The 20399-nt window shown below is 38.9% G+C and overlaps 1 protein-coding gene across 2 annotated transcripts in view; it reads right to left on the reverse strand.

Annotated features, from left to right (window-relative positions):
* Nucleotides 1-20399, reverse strand: part of LOC122789777 (consortin-like) — a 1146861-nt gene that overhangs the window by 94067 nt on the left and 1032395 nt on the right. For both annotated transcript variants that reach the window (XM_044057227.1, XM_044057220.1), the window contains one exon: nucleotides 19013-19148. In XM_044057227.1, coding sequence (XP_043913162.1) covers nucleotides 19013-19148 — 136 coding nt within the window. The remainder of the gene's footprint in view (nucleotides 1-19012; nucleotides 19149-20399) is intronic.

Below are 20399 nucleotides of genomic sequence, written 5' to 3' on the forward strand. Positions count from 1 at the left end.
CCCCATTAATATTATGTTAACAACTATACAAGTTTTGTTGCAGTGCTTCTAATGCAAGAAATACTACACTCATTTCCCCATGTTTACCAACAGAAAGCATTCTTTTGGAAGCCAAACTCCCTGAACTTTGCATTTCATCAAATGAGCTCAACAGTACAGTTCAAAACAATTTCTATCAGAAACTGTGTGAGTCTGGATAGCATTCTCAAAAGACACATTTTGAAGTATGCCCACCAGACAAATTATTTTGCAATTTTTGTAATAGTGCAAACTTCCAATACATTTATATTCTCATATGACTTGAGAAAATGTCCTGCCACCTAAAATCACAGAACTTGCTCTCTCCCTGTGATTTTGTCTGACAGCAGAAACACTGCTCATAACCAACTGAATCTAACACTGTACCCAGGAACTCAAATTCTCTTTGAAGATGCTAGGAAAATATGTGCTAGAATGATTATAACCCCCCCCACCAAAAAAAAAAAAGAAACTGTTACATCTATGTAGAGGAGATGCTACTGTAACTGTTTTGGAAGGTCTGGTTGTATCAAGCAAGCTGTTATCCAGGTATGACAATTTTCCAGTGTATTGGGTTCTCAAAAGGTAAAGAATGGGGCAAAGCACCTTGCAAAACTTGTGGTGCTATGGAGAAACCAAACAGCTGATCTGAAAATTAGACCAGAAATGGTTCACCTGAAACCCTAGCATTTTCTGTGAAATAATATATAGGACTGTGCAAGTAAACAACCTCAGTGCCAACACTGCTGATCCAAGTTTACTGGACAAATTGGGGAACTAGGTCCTTTGATTAACATATAAAGTTTTTCTTGTTATAAAAAACATTTGTTTAGAAATATAAGGCACTACAGTGTCCACTTGCCTTCTTTTTTCGTATCACAAAAAAAAAAAAAAAAATGAAACCCATTTCCTATCTAGCAGGTTGGAAGTCCAAGTACTGCCTTGCTTTTAAGTAACAAAGTAATTCCAGAGCTATGTGCAAGTGCTGACGTGGTGTTTGAGGAACCAGTCATTATACAGGTGAGCTCTGTTGCAGTCTTTGGGAATTATTTGAAGAATCTATTTATCTAACACAACTTGCTCCAGCTGCTTAGAAGACAGAAACCACAAAAAAACAAAAAATATCTCCATTAAATGGAGTGACAAACTTAAACAGAGAAAAAGTCACTTGGAACTCCTTTAGGCCTGCAGGTATTCATTTTGAGGAGATCCATGCTGTTGAGTTTTATATGACCTTTGTTGCTGATGAGTGCTGTGCTGCTTAAATGGAACAAATATAAAGCAGTCAAAATTCAATTTTTCCTCTCCTTTCTAATTTTGTTACCATTTTCCAGTGAGTTACTCTAAAATGGGTTTACCACTTCAAGAGAGATCTAAAATTTCAGCCCTGTCATACGTTCACAGGTGTGAATGTCAAGCTTACGACCTACTAATCAAGAAATGGCTCTGTATGCAGCCAGACCTGCTTCCTAATAGTTTCTGCTGTTGCTACTGACCTCAGGGAGGTATCTAAAGTATGGCAAGCATACTTAGTTATAGGTCTGTCATCCTTTTCCACAATGAATGCCACCTTACATAGATTTTCCCCAATATCAGTATCTGGTACAGACAAGGGTGTCTTGAATTTTCCCTAGTAGGGAACTCTGACACAGTCACTTAAGAGTGACACGACTTAAAGGTCTAGCAGCCAGACTTGTGGAACTAAAAACTGTACTCTTACATTTTTACATTTCGCTGAATTCCTTGCTTGAAGGTAACATGACATTAGCACCTGCCTCTTTTTTATTTATTTTAAATGAGCAGATGACTGTTAATCAGGATTCCTACTGAAGGCTGTTGGCAAACCCTAAGTGTGATCCAGAAAATGGGGAACTACCCAAGAACAAGGTTATTCTGTTTCTTAAGTGTTTACAATAAACTTTTTGCCAGGGGTGATATAACTATGCTCAAAACTAAAACATCCAGAGGGCAAACTAAAAAAGGGACTGTTGGTCATCGCAGTCTGTGTTCTTTTCTAAATATGACTGTTTAATGTAAAATGTACCTTTTCAGATTACATTGGAAAGGGAAATCTTTTTTTCTTTTTAAGTGGTAGGCAGGAATGGAAGCTAACCTATGTGACATATAAAAGGGGATTAGAAGTTCCATAACTTGAAAACTTTTGACAACTAGAGGTTAGCTGGACTAACATTGGAGACAATTCTTCTTGAGATGCTTCCTGCACTGCCCCAAAGTATTCTTCAGCAGAAAGGTGGTAATCCACCACAGCTTCCAGGACTCGCATCAGCAGCTGCACTAGCATGTGCAGACCGTCTAACTAGCAAAAATACTGGGGATAGCTCACTTACCGCTTGGATCACTTGTATGCTAAACCACAAGTATGTCGTCTTCTTTTTTCATTTGGAGATTTTTTTCAGGCTCACCTCACGAGCAGAAACCACCCTGAAAGTAACAGTATCTTCTGAACAAAAACACCGTTTAATACCACAGTTGGCACAAGTTTGTGCTTTTGCCTCACATTGTTTGGTCCTTCTTGTTTTAGTAGCCTTATCAGTATCATTAAAAAAGGTAAAACATTGAGAATTAAAGTCTTTACAAGCACATCTGGTGTCACTGGGAAGTTATCACAATTAATACACAACTACTCAAACTCAAATTCAAAACCATTTCTTTCAGGAATAAAAATGCAAGATTTTAATTTACTTAGATTAGTACTTTTTTTCTTTAACACAGATTAGTAATCTTGGGCCAAAATGACTTAATGGAAGAACGTGAGATGAAAAATGTAGTCAAGTTACCAAGAGTTTCTAAGTGTCAGAAATATATTAAGACAGCACTTGGATAGTCTATATTTATACACAAGCTATATTCTAAGAGGTGGAGCTTCGGCATAAGGCAAGCATTAGGCTCATACAGTTGGACATTTGACAGCTTTTCAAAACCTGCCCAAACAGCAACTAATGTAGGTGATCAGAAGTGAAAACTTTATGAATATTGCTGCAGGATTCCTCCATGAAAGTAGAAAGAAATGTTAGGTACTTACAATATCATATTTAGATAAGCAGGTCTATCTTTATTAGCAATAAGGATTAAAGTCACTGATCTTTAATATGCTTGGCATCTAGAATTTTCCAGTCTACTATCTCCTCCTCTCCATCCATTACGCTCTGCAAATACGTTTCTCTGCAGATCTCTGGTAGGCTGTATTAAGGTGGAGCACAAACTCTCAGCAAAAACATACAATATCCCTCCAGGCCCCAAAGTGTCCTGCGGTTGGAGGATAATGGGCGAGTATGTTGACAAGGACGGACTTGCTCACACAGACTTACTATTAAGCATGTAACTTTCATATCTGAGATGAGAAGGTTCTTACTCATCAACAATCAGGACAGAGTCCTATGCTTATCCTCCTGGGAGCACACCCCTGATGACAGAAGCCATGCAGAAAGACCTAGACCTGGAGATCATAGCTAGCTTGTACCATCTTGCAATTACATTCCTGAAAAACGCTTGAGAGGTAGCTACTACTCTGGCAAACTGAGTCCTTCTTACTGCTGGCAAAGGCTAACTGTAGTTTTGCCTGCAGAATTTCATATGGTCCATCAACCACTTTGACAAGGATAGTTAAGAAATACTGGAATCCAATTTATATTTGGAAAATTAAATAAACAATGGAGACTATTTTCTAACAGAATTATTTCTGACTACATAAAACTGAAGCTGCCTGTGAATGCCCATGCTGTGGAGTTAAGTATTTTTTCTCATTTGAAACAGTTTGTAAAGAAAACAGAATGATAACAGACTGTTAAGATTACTTTTAGCATCAACCTTTGGCATGAAAGACGGAATCATTTGCAACAACAATCCACCATTATGAAAAAAAGAAGTAAGGATTAACACACAAGGTCTGAATTTCATGAGTTCTTCTGGCAGAAGTAATAACCACCAGAAAGACAGTTTTCCAAGTTACATACTTGAAACCAGTTTTACCAATATGTCCAAAGAAAATACATATATATTTTTAATGAAAAATATAAATTCTAAGGGGGATAGGATCCTTGCCTGCAGGGTGAATGAAAAAAGTACCTCTGACAAATGATTTATTAGCACCCAAATTAAAATATGAAACAGCAGATGAATACATGACTAGCTTTGACCGGAGTCACATATCTGTGACAGTCACAAATGGCTGATACAGGAGCAGTAAATATATTTATTTACTGTCATTGTTTACCAGGAAAGTCTGTTTGGGTCCAAGAGTCCATTTTTAGCTGAGGCCTGGGGTGAAAAGCTGAAAGCTTATTACAGTTTAAACTTGCAACAGGATATCAGATATTCTAACAACTATACCAAGAAGGAAAATTTACATATTGCTTAAAACAGCTGCACAAAGTAGCTAGTTATACATATTGCTTGAGAAGGTATCAACTTTTGTAAAATACAGGATTTCACATAATGGCTATACAGGTATAAGTTACTACAGGCAAATACACATGCTGATAAAGTACAGTTGTGTACACTTACCATAAATGTAGATGTTCGAGTGTCTTCACTGTTGCAGTCATCACTGTTGGGTTCTTCCTGCAGGCAGGCAGCCCTTGGTCGGCCAGAATCCCAAAGTCTGGGTCCGGCGTCGGCTGTTCAGTCGTGCTCCCTGACGTCAGAGCGCTAGGAGTACAAAGCTGGCAGCCGACGCCATGTTCTCCAGTTTTTCTTGCCCCAGATGTCAGGTGCCCAAAAATGAAGGCTATTAGTAAAACAAAGAAGTAACATACAAACAACCCCATACCCTGAAGCAAATACACCTCAGAAGAAGGGTGAAGTAGGAAACCACAATAATGAAAGTATAAGAGGGGTCAGGAGGGAGGGTAACCCAGACTGCAACAGTGAAGACACTCGAACATCTACATTTATGGTAAGTGCACACAACTGTACTATGTTCATCGTGTTTCACTGTTGCAGTCATCACTGTAGGGTTGAATCCCAAAACTGAGATAAAGGGTGGTGTTTAAGACTGACAGATCCAGGATGGGTCTCCAAGAATTTTGTTTTCTGGGCACTAGAAAGAGCCTTAAGTAAAATCCTTGCGCCGTTTCTGATTGTGGAACCAGTTATATTGCCCTCATATCCATGAGGGATCCCACCTGGTTTAATGCCTCTGACCATTGGTGTTTTGATAGGTCTGGCCATCCATTTGGTCTTGGCAAGGTTTGAAAGTGGAATTTGTAACCTCTTGAAACCACATCCAGAACCCACTTGTCTTGGGTTATGTAAGTCCAATTTTGTTGAAAATGAGAGAGTTTTCCCCCTATAGGAGCTTCCAGGCGAGAGGTGCCTGGAGCCAGGCAGGGGGAGTCATTCAGCCTGTTTTCTATAAGATTGAGGTCTGTCCTCTCCACCCCTGGGGGTGGAAGCACTCCACTGCCTAGGTCTGTAAGAGGATTGTGCTTGGGCCCTCCCTCTGGAGGGCCTATATCTACCCCTCTGAGGCTTGTCCGAGCTGGGAAAGGACCAATTTTTAGTTGGCCAATTTCTGCTAAATCTTGGGGGCTGAAACTGTAAGAAATCCTTAACTGTTTGCATGGATTTTGCCTTATCCTCCATTTTCTTTATCACCTCTTCAGCCTTAGACCCAAAGAGAACATTATGCTGAACAGGAGCATCCAGTAACTTTGCTTTCACTTGATCAGGTAAGTTTTGTTCCTTTAACAAGGCATGCCTTCTAATGACTGTGCCCTGCAAGAAGCCTCCAAGGCATCAAAACCACAGTGTAAACCACGCTTCCCCATTTGTTCAGTGGCATGCATCAAATCCTGTAATTCCTTATTATCTGCACATGCAGCAATGGTACCTAGCTTTTGTTTCATAACAGACAGAAGAAATTGCTGATATTTTAGCATATGAAATTGGCAATTTAAAGCTCTAATAGATAAAATAGCTGAAGTGTACACTTTTTTACCCCATCTCTCCAAAGCTCTAGAATCTTTATCTGTCAGAATAGGGTTTTTAGCAGAAGCGGCCTTAACCCCCTTAGGACCCTGAGAAATGGTTTCTGGGTCAGCAGTAGGATTTTTGTAAAGAAACTGGTGAGAGTCAGGGACCCTGTAGTATCTGTCGGGCTTAGCTGGAGCTGGAGGAAAGGAGTCAGGAGTTAAATTAGCCTCAGAAAAAGCATCATCCACAATATCCAAAATAGGAGGAATAGCCAGGGGTCTATGCTGGGGAAGAAGAAGGAAATCCCTAAGTCTTCTCTTAGATTCCGAGTACTCCTGCCCCTCCCAGTGGAAATGTTCCCTCATGTCATTGTAAAGTTTCCCCAAAAGAAAAATCCTCAGGGGGAGAGGCTGAAGGAATGGATTCCTCAGCATCAGAATCCTCATAAGGAGGGAAAGTATATTTCTGTTCAGAGGAAGACACTGATGAAATAGATGCCTGATCAGACGATTCATAATCCACATCTTGCCTTGGCCTTTTGTCTGGAGGGAGATGTGAACCCCTAATCATGGTTAATAAATCCTCTGCCATTTTAAGTAGCTGTTTCTGAGATTTGGGTCCCGGATCAGAAGAGGCCTGGGCAGGTGTCTTAGATTTAGAAGGAGTCCTTGTCTTTGTCTTTGCCTTTATCACAAGCTGTGTAGGCCTGAAAACCCCCTCGGAAGCCGGTACCTGCACAGCGGCTCCGGACCCATCCGAGGGAGCACTGTCCGAAGGTCGTGCAACCTGAGTGCTCATAGACCTAGTAGGCTCCTTGTGGGCGTCCGTTTCAGCAATTGGTTCTGAAATGGCTGACGACAGGGGCTGTGAAAGCGCCTCACTGATGATGGCCAAACCTGAAGCTGGTTCTGCTTGTAAAACATCGTCTGATTTGGACCTCGGAGGCCTGTCCTTATCCTTGCGTCATTTGTGAACTCCGTTCGTCGGAAGTGTGTCCGACGACATTTTATAATTAAATCGCCTACCAAAATAGTGAAAAGCAGAATCGTACCTTCGCTTAATAGTACGTTGGTTAAATATAGCACAAAACCGACAACTAGCTACGTCGTGGTCAGGGCTTAAACAAGGAATACAATAAGAATGGAAATCCTTATGAGGTATTTGCTTCCCACAAGAAATGCAATTATTAACTTTTTCTGACATCGGACTGGAGCAAGAAAAAGGTTTCCCCAATGGGGAACTTAGCTTTGAGAAGAAGAAGTAAATCTTCCGACTGAAGCACGAAAAAATATCAGGAGTCAGCCGACCGGCACTTGCGAACTGCTTTCACCGCACGGCAAGAAAGACTGGAGAACATGGCGTCAGCTGCCAGCTTTGTACTCCTAGCACTCTGATGTCAGGGAGCATGACTGAACAGCCGACGCCGGACCCAGACTTTGGGATTCTGGCCGACCGAGGGCTGCCTGCCGGCAGGAAGAACCCAACAGTGATGACTGCAACAGTGAAACACGATGAACATCTGAATGGTTCTAAACATAATACAAAACATAAATGACTGAGTAACAAGAAGTGGCTACAGACAAATGAAGCAATGTCATCTTGAAAAATAAAGTAGTGGAGAGACAGCATTACAGGAAGAGAAATGGAGAAGGATAAGAATAGTAGCACAAAATGGAAGTAAAGATTTGCAAAAGCAATTATGAGAGAAAAGTATATGGTGATAAATAGGATTAAGGAAATATGAGAGGCTCCCTATTACGCTGTTGCAGACGCAGGTTGTTGAATGTGTCTTTGTTGAACTGAAAAGTTCGAAAAGGCAAAATAGCGAAGCGGCTTTTCAGCGAAGTCTTTCCCTGGGAAAGAATTTGTTTGGTTGCTTTCGCTACTTTGCCTTTTCGGCACTGTAGTGCGATCTCGGAGTTGGTATATTTAAGTAGGGGGGTGGGGGGCGACCCCCCCCCCACATTATGCAATGTTTTATAGTTTTTTCTTTTCTTGGAACAGCGATTTTTTTCCAAGGGAAAAAAAATCGCTGTTCTGAGGTTTTTGATGTAAGTTTTCACTTACATGGGGTCGATTATGTGTTGTTTGCTCTTCTGAGCATGCGATATCATAATATAGACCCAATATGAGAGACGTGTTTGTATGCAAATAAGACAAAGGTGAATGTATATAACTGAAGGTGACTGTAAGATTATTAGAGGGGAAGTTGATAGGATGGATGTAGAGGAACAAGTCATATGATTAGCCAGGTTTGGAACAGAAGCAGTTCCAAGTTTTAGTTATAAATTTGTTTAGGGTATGTTTGAACGGTACACATTTAGAGTTTAGTCTGATATTTATAGGAAAACTGTTCCATGCTTCCGCTTCTGAGTAGGAGTAAAGACTCTGCCTAGTGGGTTTATTTGGTCTCTATAATCAGAGGAGTTGTTCATCTTCAGATTTTAGGCATCTGGTGGGTAAATGTGCCTCAGTCTCCCATAATAACCTACCTATATGGAAAACGCGTCCATTTACTTTGTGCATGTTCCTATTATTAGTTATTTGGGCAGAAATCAGGATCTGGACAACCCTGTCCAGGCAAGAAAAATGCAGTAGCGTAAGTAAATTTACCATAATGCTAGATGTTATAAACTGTCACTGCGGCAGTAGCCTAAGCTGTATGGGTTACACCCTGCTAAGGATTTGACCTATGGCCTACCTTCAAAGCTTCAGGGCACCTTTCATGCATTCTAACTGCTGTGGGACTCAAGGAGAGACACATAAAACAGTGTTTAAGTCACCAAAAGCTTCAGAGCTTTCTTGCCTTAAGACAGGAAGCTATAGCCCTGAAAGGTAAATGCTAAAAAAGGAAAATAAAACATATATGCATATGTACATATATACTTACTATATAGAGCCACACCTTGACAATACACCTTATACAGAACAAGGGGGACGGAGGAAGGAAGGGCACAGCTACTGCAACAGTGTTTGATTAGAACATCTACTGCTATGATAAGTTTGCTTACATGACTGTACTATGTTCAACATTTAGATCACTGTCACAGAAGCTGAAGATGTGTGTGCAGGTTACCAAAGTTTACAATAACATAGGGAGGTGGAAAGAATTTAAGAATCCAGGAACCCCTAGAGAATGGTCCTAGCAAAGCCTGTTCTGTACCTGGAAAATTAATCTAATTTGTAATGCTTTGTGAAGGCATGTACAGTGTACCAAGATGCTGCCTCTAGAATAGCTCTAGAGTCCACTCCCTTTCCAAAAAGCCACAGAAGAAGCCACAGCCCTGATAGAAGTGGTTTATTACAGCAGAAAGAGCAGAAAGGAATAACAAGAGTCAACCAGCTAGAAATTGGCTGCTCTGACACTAGTTGACCTTTTTTCTTACATTTATAAGACAAAAATAGCTGACTAGCTTTCCTGGAGGAGTTTGTTCTGATGAAAGAGTATCTGGACTGCCATTGAACTTCCAGAGTATGTAAGATTCTTTCTCCCTTGTTTTTAGGTTCTAGAAAAAACACAGGGATATTGATAAACTGGTTAAAGGTAAACTCTGAAACCACTTTAGGCATAAAAGAAGGATTTATTCTTAAAGAAACACTGTCCATGTTGAAAATGAGGTAGGCTGACTCACTACTAGAGCTTGCATTTCAGTTAATCTTATTGCAGAAGTTCGTGCAATAAGTAACACACTTTTTCAAGCCAGGAACCTCAAATCAGCCTGATAAGCTGGGTTCAAATGGTAGAAACATCAGTTTTTCCAAGCACAAGGCATCTCAAGGAGGCATCAACTGTTTTCTAAGCAGACTGATATATAACACATCTTTCAAAAATTGCTTGACTTAAGGGCAGTAAGAAAGGGGTGCTCTAAAGGCAGACAGACAGAAACAGCCAAACGATGAATCCTGATTGAAGAGTATTAAAGGCCACAGGATAATAACTCACACAAATATTTTAGAACCAGAGGCATCAGGGCTTTAAAAGGGTCCTGGATCTTAACTAGTTTATCTTACACTAATAATTTCACTTGTTCTGCAACTATGCTCAGCTTTTAACAAGTTCAAGTCTGTTTCTCTTAAAAGCTTGCTTCTTGGTTCATCATTTCTTACACCACATGTCATTCTTTGTTTTGGTTCTTTAGCTCATGAAAATAGGCAATTACAGTTTCTATAGGACCTTGTCCTCTTGCAAAAAATAAATGTCAGGTAAGTGGCAAATATCTTCTGGGCTGGCAACAATTAATGAACTTTTTTTTTTCAACTGCTGCTATTTTGTCTTTCTTATCTAGAATAAAGAAAACACGTAAGCATCATCTACATATCAGAAAATGGCAACAGACCTACTCCCTTGACAGACATTGAACCCTATATCACACACACAAAATGATGGCAAAAATGACTACTGGTCTTACTAGTCTGCTTGACTGGTGCAACTGCCCACAACTACCCACCACCACTACCCTTCTCTCACTATCCCCTTTCTCATCAAATTTATTGCCCTATTCTTTACCCCTGGAAGTACATCTCCAGAAAATCCAGTATCTTCATATGTCCTCTCCCCATCAGTTTCACCATGTAGCCTTTCTGTGTACACTCATTAAACACAATTCTTGTAATCCTAAACACAACTCATGTAGCCCACTGCATTTTTTCTTAACATCTGCACTTCCTTCTCTCTCTGTATGGTCACCAGACCTGGGCAAACTATGTTGGCTGTGAACATAGTGATTAAATTGGGAAAACCTCTTTTACACTGAATATGACTTCATCTATTTCTTGACTGGTATTCCTTTGTAGTGAGATTGACTTATTAAAAATTAAAAAAAAAAGAAAATAAACTGCTAACACTTTAGATCAACACATTTTACTCATGCTTAGGCATCCTCTCAATTATGCTGAGGCCTCCGAGTAAGTATATTTACATGATAGCCCAATCCTTTAATAGAAAAATACAGTTTGAACAACATGAGCGCTTTCGTCTGTAAGAATACAAACTTCATCAGATAAAATCACACTAAAACTGACATCCTTTATATAGAAAATAATTACCCTATAAAATAATTAGCTTCAATAATTCAATCAATCAATAAAACATAAAAACTTTTTTTAAAAAGACATGATACTAAGTATGTTTTAATGCATCAAACCAAAAAGCCTGAAAAGGCTTTGATACAGCTGATAGAACTTTAATGAACATTTTGATTGCAAAATGGTAAAAAAATATATATGTATAAATTGTACAACTCAGATGTTGACCAAATGATATATTTCTGTAGTTGTGTGTTTGTGTTTTCTAAAAATTCAAACTTTTTCAAACTATGTTAGCCTTTCCTACTAAAATGGCTTTGATATTGATGTGTTCGTTTAAACCAGGAAAAAAATTAGATTTTAATCTAAGTTGCCATCTTATTTCTTTCTGCAACAAGATATTCTTAGGATCTCCCCCTCTATTTTCCACATCAACAATGTCAATGATCCCAAATTTAACAACTTTAAAAGAACATTGGAAGGAAGAGATCAATCTTTTAAGAATAGTAGGGGTACCCACCCATGTGGCAGATGTGCCCAATGTTCTCATATCAACATTTCAAACAGTGTTATTTTGAACATCGGTTTGAACAGTTTAGTAAAATTTTGTAGGGGCAACTGTTACACCTCCATGGTGGTGTATTTGGCAACTTGTTGTCACTGCTCATGTTTCTACGTGGGCAAAACGGAACGTCATTTAAAAGATCGGATTTACGAACACAGAAATGATATAAAAACTAAAAAGGAAACAAGTGCCCTATACAAACACACCATCACTTGTCAGTCTTCTTCGCCACTGTTTAAATTTGGGATCATTGACATTGTTGATGTGGAAAATAGAGGGGGAGATCCTAAGAATATCTTGTTGCAGAAAGAAATAAGATGGCAACTTAGATTAAAATCTAATTTTTTTCCTGGTTTAAACGAACACATCAATATCAAAGCCATTTTAGTAGGAAAGGCTAACATAGTTTGAAAAAGTTTGAATTTTTAGAAAACACAAACACACAACTACAGAAATATATCATTTGGTCAACATCTGAGTTGTACAATTTATACATATATATATATTTTTTTACCATTTTGCAATCAAAATGTTCATTAAAGTTCTATCAGCTGTATCAAAGCCTTTTCAGGCTTTTTGGTTTGATGCATTAAAACATACTTAGTATCATGTCTTTTTAAAAAAAGTTTTTATGTTTTATTGATTGATTGAATTATTGAAGCTAATTATTTTATAGGGTAATTATTTTCTATATAAAGGATGTCAGTTTTAGTGTGATTTTATCTGATGAAGTTTGTATTCTTACAGAAGAAAGTGCTCATGTTGTTCAAACTGTATTTTTCTATTAAAGGATTGGGCTCTTATCAGGTGAACTGTTTTTACTATTAGTCATCAGTTTTGGATTTTTTTGCTAAGTATATTTACATCACTACAGAAACATTATTTTAATGTTACCAAGCCATACGTCTTCTCTAAGGGCTGTCACCTCGAAGACTGATCATGAACTGCATTCCTAAAGTTATAAATGATGCAGAACAGGCCTTACTATAAGCAATCTTGTCAGTATCAGGAAACTATGCCTAAGAGATCTTACAATCTAGGCAGGACAGGGGACTGCAAAAATGTAAGACATTTTTTATCATTGCTGGCCTTGGATGAAATTAATGCATGAGTAAATTAAGTGTTAATTCCTCCTGCATTTTGAAACTAAACTGTTTAACAACTACTAACCCATAACAGCAGATGGTTGGGGTACATTTATCCACACTTTACTAGAGCAGCAATCCTTTCTTTCTTTAAAAGAGATTCACTTGACACTAAATTGCAAATAATACAACCTGTAAAGTAGTATACACTTTAACCAGGTACTACACTGTAACAGACTGTACCAATGTGTTCCTTCTGCAAAGCACACTTGGTCTGTCTGTATCATCACAGGTCAGCACCCCCCCCCCAGCAACTGCAACATTGCCAAATAAAGCCACTGCTATGGTCCGGTTTCTCCCTACAGTTATTGCAAGCCAAGAATAACACTTTTTAATAAGGATACCTACTAGACAAGTCTGCACAGCCCACTTGGTCTGCCTGTATCATCCCCCAAACAACAGCAACATTGTCAAATAAAACCTCTGCTACGGTCTTGTTTCTCCCTACAGCTATTGCAAGCCAAGGATAACACTTTTTAATAAGGATACCTACCAAACAAGTCTGAATAGGTGACTGGATGTTTACAGTTCTTGTTATTAGGTCCTTAATAGTTTGGTCCTTAATAGTTATATTTTAAACATTGTGACTGGTTATTTACATTTCTTTTTATAGCAAATTTATTACTTTTACTAGTTATTTTTTAAACATTGTCTGGCCAGCGTGCACACCTGCAAGGACTCCCCCTACCCCAGGCAACTATAACTTTTGTACCTCGCCACTAGGTGGCACAACTAACAATATACTTGCTGTATCTTGTCTGAAATAAATATGCCTCCCCATTGAATTCTTGCAAAGTAAGGCTAGTACCATTCACTTGGTGTATTTTGTCCCCAGACAGATTTGCCTTCCTTTGTTTTACTTATACACCAAGGCCATAAAAGTAGTGTTTCTGCAACTATCTGCTTACACTTCTACCTCGACCTCTCCCTTGCTTTCACTTACCCTATAGCTCCAAGGCTTCCACTTCTCATACTTATTGTTTTTCTTTGCACTCTTCTGGGAGGGCGGCTGGCCTGTTCAGGCTCACTCTGCTCCCCTACCCTACCCCCATTCCCACACATCCCTGTATCACCTAGACTTATGCCAACACTGACCACTCGCCTAACTTCCCCCAATCAAGAATCACCCTCCATCCACCAATCACACCTCAATTAACCCAAAGACTATTTGTAACACTCCTCCTTCTCCTCACACAACTTAATTGCAACTGCCCTTAATCACTCTACTCCCACCACACTACACAAATACCCCTCTGTCCCTATATCTTCATCATACCATCCAGATAACCTAACATTTAAAAAGAATACACACCATGCTCTTTCTCCTGCCCACACTCTATACCCTACTGCTATCAGCATACTATCTAACATCCTACACTCACCTACAGATACATGCCCATAGCCCGACACTACATTATACTAATACCATCCACTCTTCACTCTCCTACCTTGTCAACTCCTCCCAACTCTACAATCACACACTTATTGCACACTTCCACTTCAAACACATAGTTGTCAGTAATATCACTAACCACATCAGCAAACACCATCACATACTCTCCAAATGATCACACAAACATGCATGTATATTATCATAGATTCTGTGTTGTGGTGATATACACCCCAATCCCGGGCCACATACTGTACGACATAACAACATGGCTACCATTCCACCCCTTCCTCACATTAAAACTACAGACCTTCTCATTCTTAACATGAACCTTAGAAGCCTAGTTAACAAAATCACAGACTTTCATGCAGTCATTGCACAATACTCACCAGACATTCTTACAGCAACAGAAACTTGGCTAAAACCCCATATAAGAGACAAAGACATACTCCCACAAGGTTATAGCATAAATAGGTTAGACAGGATCAGGAAAAAGGGTGGTGGGGTCACAATCTTCTACAAAAATAACCTAAGCATAGACTACCTACCCATCAAATACCCTTATGATAACAACTTTAAAGTCCTAGTAACACGGCGCAGAATTAACCCAAAGAAAAATATTACCTTAACAGCCACTTACATACTTCCCAACAATACTCCCACTGCCACTGAGGAACTCATCGCCTGGACAGCCTTAACCTACACCCATGAAACCATTATCACAGGCAACTTCAACTTAGACTGGAACACGTGCACTGGTAATAACCCCTCCACTTTCATAAATCTACATGGTTTCTCCCAAACAATCTAGTTTCCCACTCAAAAAGATAAACATAGCAAAAGGGAATCTATCTTAGACCAGTCACTTATTAACAGTACCACCCACAACTATCTCTCCGGATGCCTTCCAAATAATTTAAGTGACTATAGACCTACCTAATTAATCCATCATCAGCTCCACCCACCCAGATCTATAGTTTACAAAGTCGTATGAAATACCAAAAACTTCTCCAACAAAGCATTCTTAGACATGTTCAATAAATGCAAATGGACAACACTAAATCATCTCCAACTTGACCAGGCCGTAACAAACTTCAATGACATATTTCTAGCTATTCTAACTAGCTTAGCACCAACTCGTACATGTTGTGTTAAAAATAAGAGATCGCCCTGGATTTCAAAAGAAACAATTAGACTTCAAAAACTAAGGGAAAAAAACCTGGTTTGAATACCAGAAAACAAAAGACAATAAAACTCTGCTTACATCCCAGTAGCTTAGCAATCAGACAAAAAAAAAAAACAGCTCAATCTAGACAAAAAAGCATATTATACATCAATGCAAAACAAATATGAAAACAATCCCAAAAAGTTATGGAAAGCAATTAACTCGTTCCTTCACCCAGGTAAAGCTACAACCTCAGAACCAACAACCAATAACCAAAGCGTATTGCCTCACAAATCAACACCTACTTTACAAACACCATCCTCTCCTTAGTTACAGGGGAACGATTCCACCCCACCGTCTCTTTCACCTAATGTGGAAACTAACAACTCTTTTGACCTCAAAACTGTCCCAACTAACACTAAAAGAACAATGCTGAAAAAACTAAAACCTTCTTCCTTAGCAGCTGATCACCTCCCCAGTGAATACCTCAAACTTTCAGCTGATGCCGGAGCTCTGCCTATCTCCATTCTGGTAAATGGGACTATAGCAGAACAATATGTCCCAAAATTATGGAAAATTTCTGGAAAAATGTATTCATTCTCAATTACTACAATACCTGTTATCTCACAACCTTATCTCTCCCTCCCAACATGGTTTTAGACCGAAACACAGCACCACCACAGCCCTAATTAATTTCTCTAACATTATCAACCAAATGAGAAATTCAAACCAGCAAGTAGCATCCAATCTTCCTAGACATGTCAAAAGCATTCAACACTGTCTCCAATCAGAAACTCCTTAGTACTCTTGCCTCACTAAACCTATCAAAGACTTCCCTCTCCTGGTTCCTAAGTTATTTCTGACAGACAAGCAGTACGATGGAAATCTGAACATACTAGGACCCCTTCTTTTCACCATCTTCTCTAATGATCTAGCCTCAACCACAATACATGTTAAAGTAGTTCAGTATGCGGATGATTCAACTTTAATCTGCTCAGCAGATACCTTACCAGACCTCCAAATAGTAGCACAACAAGCTTTTAATGATACAGAAACATATCTAAGTAAATCACAACTAATCCTCAACCCCAAAAAGACACAGTTAATGCTACTTACCAGTAGCAAACAATCACTGACCACACCTCCTTTCACCATTCTCTCAGCAAACACAGTCATCCAACCAGTTCAGCATACAAAACTCCTTGGCGTGACAATCGACAACAAACTCAGATTTGACCAACACATAGCTACCACAATTAAGAAAGCTCACATCAAACTTGGCTCACTGTACAGAAACAAGCCATTCCTCAATGACAATACCAGACTAACCATATCCAGGACCTTCCTCCTCTCTACGCTCCTATATGCTTTCCCCCTCTTTACCAACTTAAAAAAATCAGACTTAACCAAACTGGAAACTTGCTATAATAAAATAGCCACCTTCGCAGCCAACCTTCCCCACCAAACCCACCATTGTATTGCTCCACATAAATTAATTTGGCTCAAGCTACCTAACCTTCTCCATCTCTACCAACTTAAATTCACACACAATATCACCTTCCATCCTGACAGCTGCCCATGCTTCAAGGAACTTGTTGTTCTCTTCTCATGCCCATGAAGTTTAAGATCTGCAGACAGAAACTTTCTCACATTAAACAAACCTAACAACACTCACAGTAAAGCCCTATTCTCAAAGCAAATAGCCAAATTATGGAACTCTCTACCTCACATCCTCCAAAACACACCTGAATCTACCAATTTCAAACAACTACTATTTGAACATCTATCCAAGAACTGGCATTGCTCCTGTGCCAAACCTAACTGACAAGATATCTATAACTCTCTCAACACACTGTCCACTCCTTACCTCATTTTCTCTCTCCCCTCAGTGTTTATTACTACTAAAAATAAATAAATATATATATATATATATATATATATATATATATATATATATATATATATATATATATACATACACATACACAGGAAATCTCATTTGTTCATAACTATTATTTAATTTGCACACAGTATACATTTTATTTTTCTCACAGCAATCTTCACTGAAATGCTTGTGTGTTTTTCTTTTTGAACCTGTATCTACTAGAAAACTGTACTGAATACTGCATTGTATAGACTAACCAGATGATGTGTATTCTGCATCTTACTGTGTGTATACTACTGTACTATCTAATTACTGTATTTTGCTTATATTTCTGTGGAGCTTTTCTCCCTGGGCCTCTACCGAAAATGGGCTTCTGGCCCAGTCTGACTTTCCTGGTAAGTAAATAAATAAAATAAATAGCTTGCACCTAGGGCAGTATCTCCCTTCACCCTTCCATATCTATATGTCTGCTCCACACTGAAATTAAAAAATAATTTCTGTATAATACCTCAGTAAAAGCTCAGAATTTCTTTGTCCACCCTAAGAACCTGTTGGGCTACAAAGACAATGCTTCTAAAACTGGCAACTATCTCCTGTGGTATTAACCTAGGTTATGCTGTTCATTTCTTAGGCAAAGGAAATGCTCTCCTCTACTACAGTAATGTCAGAATTTGTAAAAACTAGCATATGCTACTCTGTTAGTATTGTGTATTCTGTCTCCTTCCAAACAATAAATTCTATAAAGGAAAAGAAGAACACAATTCCAATTAAAGAAAATTTTTTCACAAACAATGTACATCTACATCCTTATACATGAGTAAGATCATAAGATCAGCAGTATATACTTTAGACTGGATCTTTTCTACAGTCTAGGTTGGTAAAGCCTTCTATGGCAAGAGGGTAAAGTCTTAAAAGAAAGCAGAACTCTCATGCTGATTACAAGTTAATTCTATTCTTACAACACCAAAAATGATTAAAGCAAAGTAAAGAGAAGGATGGTCTAACCGGCGATGTTCCAGAAAAAATCTTCACTGAACATCTAGAGAAATTTAAACTTCATCAAAGGATAAAAAAGAAACGAAAAGTACAGTTGAAGCTTAACAGTGAAACACACAGTATGGCCTCCTATTAAAGGTATGCCAGGACAGTGGACTGTAACAGAGAAGCCATCAAAATTTGAAGCCAAACAATTGCTCAATACCTACCTATGTTGTTGTCTTTCAGGTTTTCCCGGTTAGGGGTCGCCACAGTGGAATTCCGGTCCGCTAATGATTGGCAGTAGATTTTTACGAATGCCGAGGTGCCAGCCCGACGTTCAACCTTCAACGAAGGCATGCCTACAAACTAATATTTTTGGCCAGTACAGTGAAAATTCTGATTCCTCCAAATGTGTGACTAAAAGTGGGATTCTCCTTACTCCCAGTCTGCAGTAATACAGGAGATGATTATAATAGGAAAAATAGATGCATGGGCATAGCCCTCACTGCACTGAGGGGGTGAAGGGGACTCTGCCCCCCACCAAAAAAATTTAAAAGTAGTTTTGGTGACTTATTTTTTGAATGAAACTGCATGTGATGAACTTGTTTTTAAGTTTAAATGGGACAAATCCTATAAAGTCTAATGTGTGGTGAATCTAAACTTCTACTTACAGAGGAACAAATGCAATGAAATAAACAGGGGAATCACTATCAGCACGACAGTTCTTTATACATTTGTAGGACACACAGAGCAGATCAAACTGTAATAAATACATGGACAGGAATAACCATACTCTTAACACGTTTTTTTTTCTAACACAGAAATGCATGCATCACTATAGTTGAAATCCCACATCCTACAGTAAGTATTTGAGTCTGTTCATTCTACAATCTGCTCCAGCTCTTACCCTGATCAAAGGTGTCTTCAGGCTCTACAAACCTAACTCTTCGTTTTCTTTGCTTTTGCTGGAACTGGCTGATAAGCTCTCCTTCATCTGCTTGCCTTTTCTTCAGTATGGACGTAAGTCCCTCCGCAGGGGTACTCTGATGAGATCAAACAAAACAAATCAGTACTTGTTTATTTGTCTGTCATATTCATATATTCTACAACAGGATATACAGTTTCAGAGCTCACCAAAAAACTGTCTTTTACACACAGGTATCTCACTTAAACTAGGGAGTCATAATTTTAAAAGCAACAGCCACACACGTACTTAAAATACGTATGACTACTAAAAAACTACATAAAAGCCGTTTATTAAATCACTACCTGCAAAAGAAAATTACCCATTAGACAACAGTACTGGAGTATACACTTAGGTTTAATACTGTCTTACAGTGCATTTAAGTGTTTTGTTTTTCCATGCAGACTGGGAGAAGCCACCATAAAGAAATTTTTGCAAACATTTCTCAATCACATTAAATAACACTAATGCATAATTCAAGGCCAGTATTTCAAACTGAGCACTGATTAGCTAAATGGTACAAGAAGTGTGAAGACAAAAAAAAAAAAGTAATGCCTTCAGAGAGCAAGTATCAACCACTGAGTACGAGTCTGAAGCACCTGAAGCTCATAAGTGGATCACAGAGAAAAAGTAAAGGCAGCACAGTGAGTTTGTATACAGAAAGTGCTACAATCACAGGTATAGTCATATACAAGAATGTGGCTTGCCAAATTTCAGCAAGATCTGCCCAGCGGAGAATGGTGGGGGTTGTGGATATTAGTCACTCCCCTGTAACATGCACTCTATCCCAAGATGCTAAATTTAAAGGTTTTGTGGGGTGCCCACATTTCTGTGGTGACACTGTGTGTGTGTGTGTGTGTGTGTGTGTGTGTGTGTGTGTGTGTGTGTGTGTGTGTGTGTGTGTGTGTGTGTGTGTGTGTGTGTGTGACCAAGTGTCTATATACTTGATGATGTGTGTGTGCTTGTTTTGGTGTAGTGATATCCGTAATATATTTCAGTGTTTAGAAACAGACCCCGTGTCAGGAACAGCAAGTAAAGAAACTGCTGTCACACTGGGCAAGGAGGACAAATTGAACCCATATATACAACTAGTCAAACCATCTAGATGATGTGGATGCAAGGCATCAACTCATGCCACTTATAACCAAGGTTTAACTGATGGCCCAGGTTGCAGAAGACTGGCTAAACAGTTGAAGGCCACCTGCTTCAGTAGAAGGGTTGCAGATCCAAGCTTTGTTTAGTTACTCTTGAAAAAGGATGGAAGGTTAGCAACAAGCAAGAAGACAGTTCACATTTAATGACAACAGGTGCTTTGTGGCACATACATCTG

This window comes from Protopterus annectens, chromosome 1.part2, assembly GCF_019279795.1.
Source record: "Protopterus annectens isolate FY-2018-M chromosome 1.part2, PAN1.0, whole genome shotgun sequence".
NCBI lineage: Eukaryota > Metazoa > Chordata > Ceratodontiformes > Protopteridae > Protopterus > Protopterus annectens.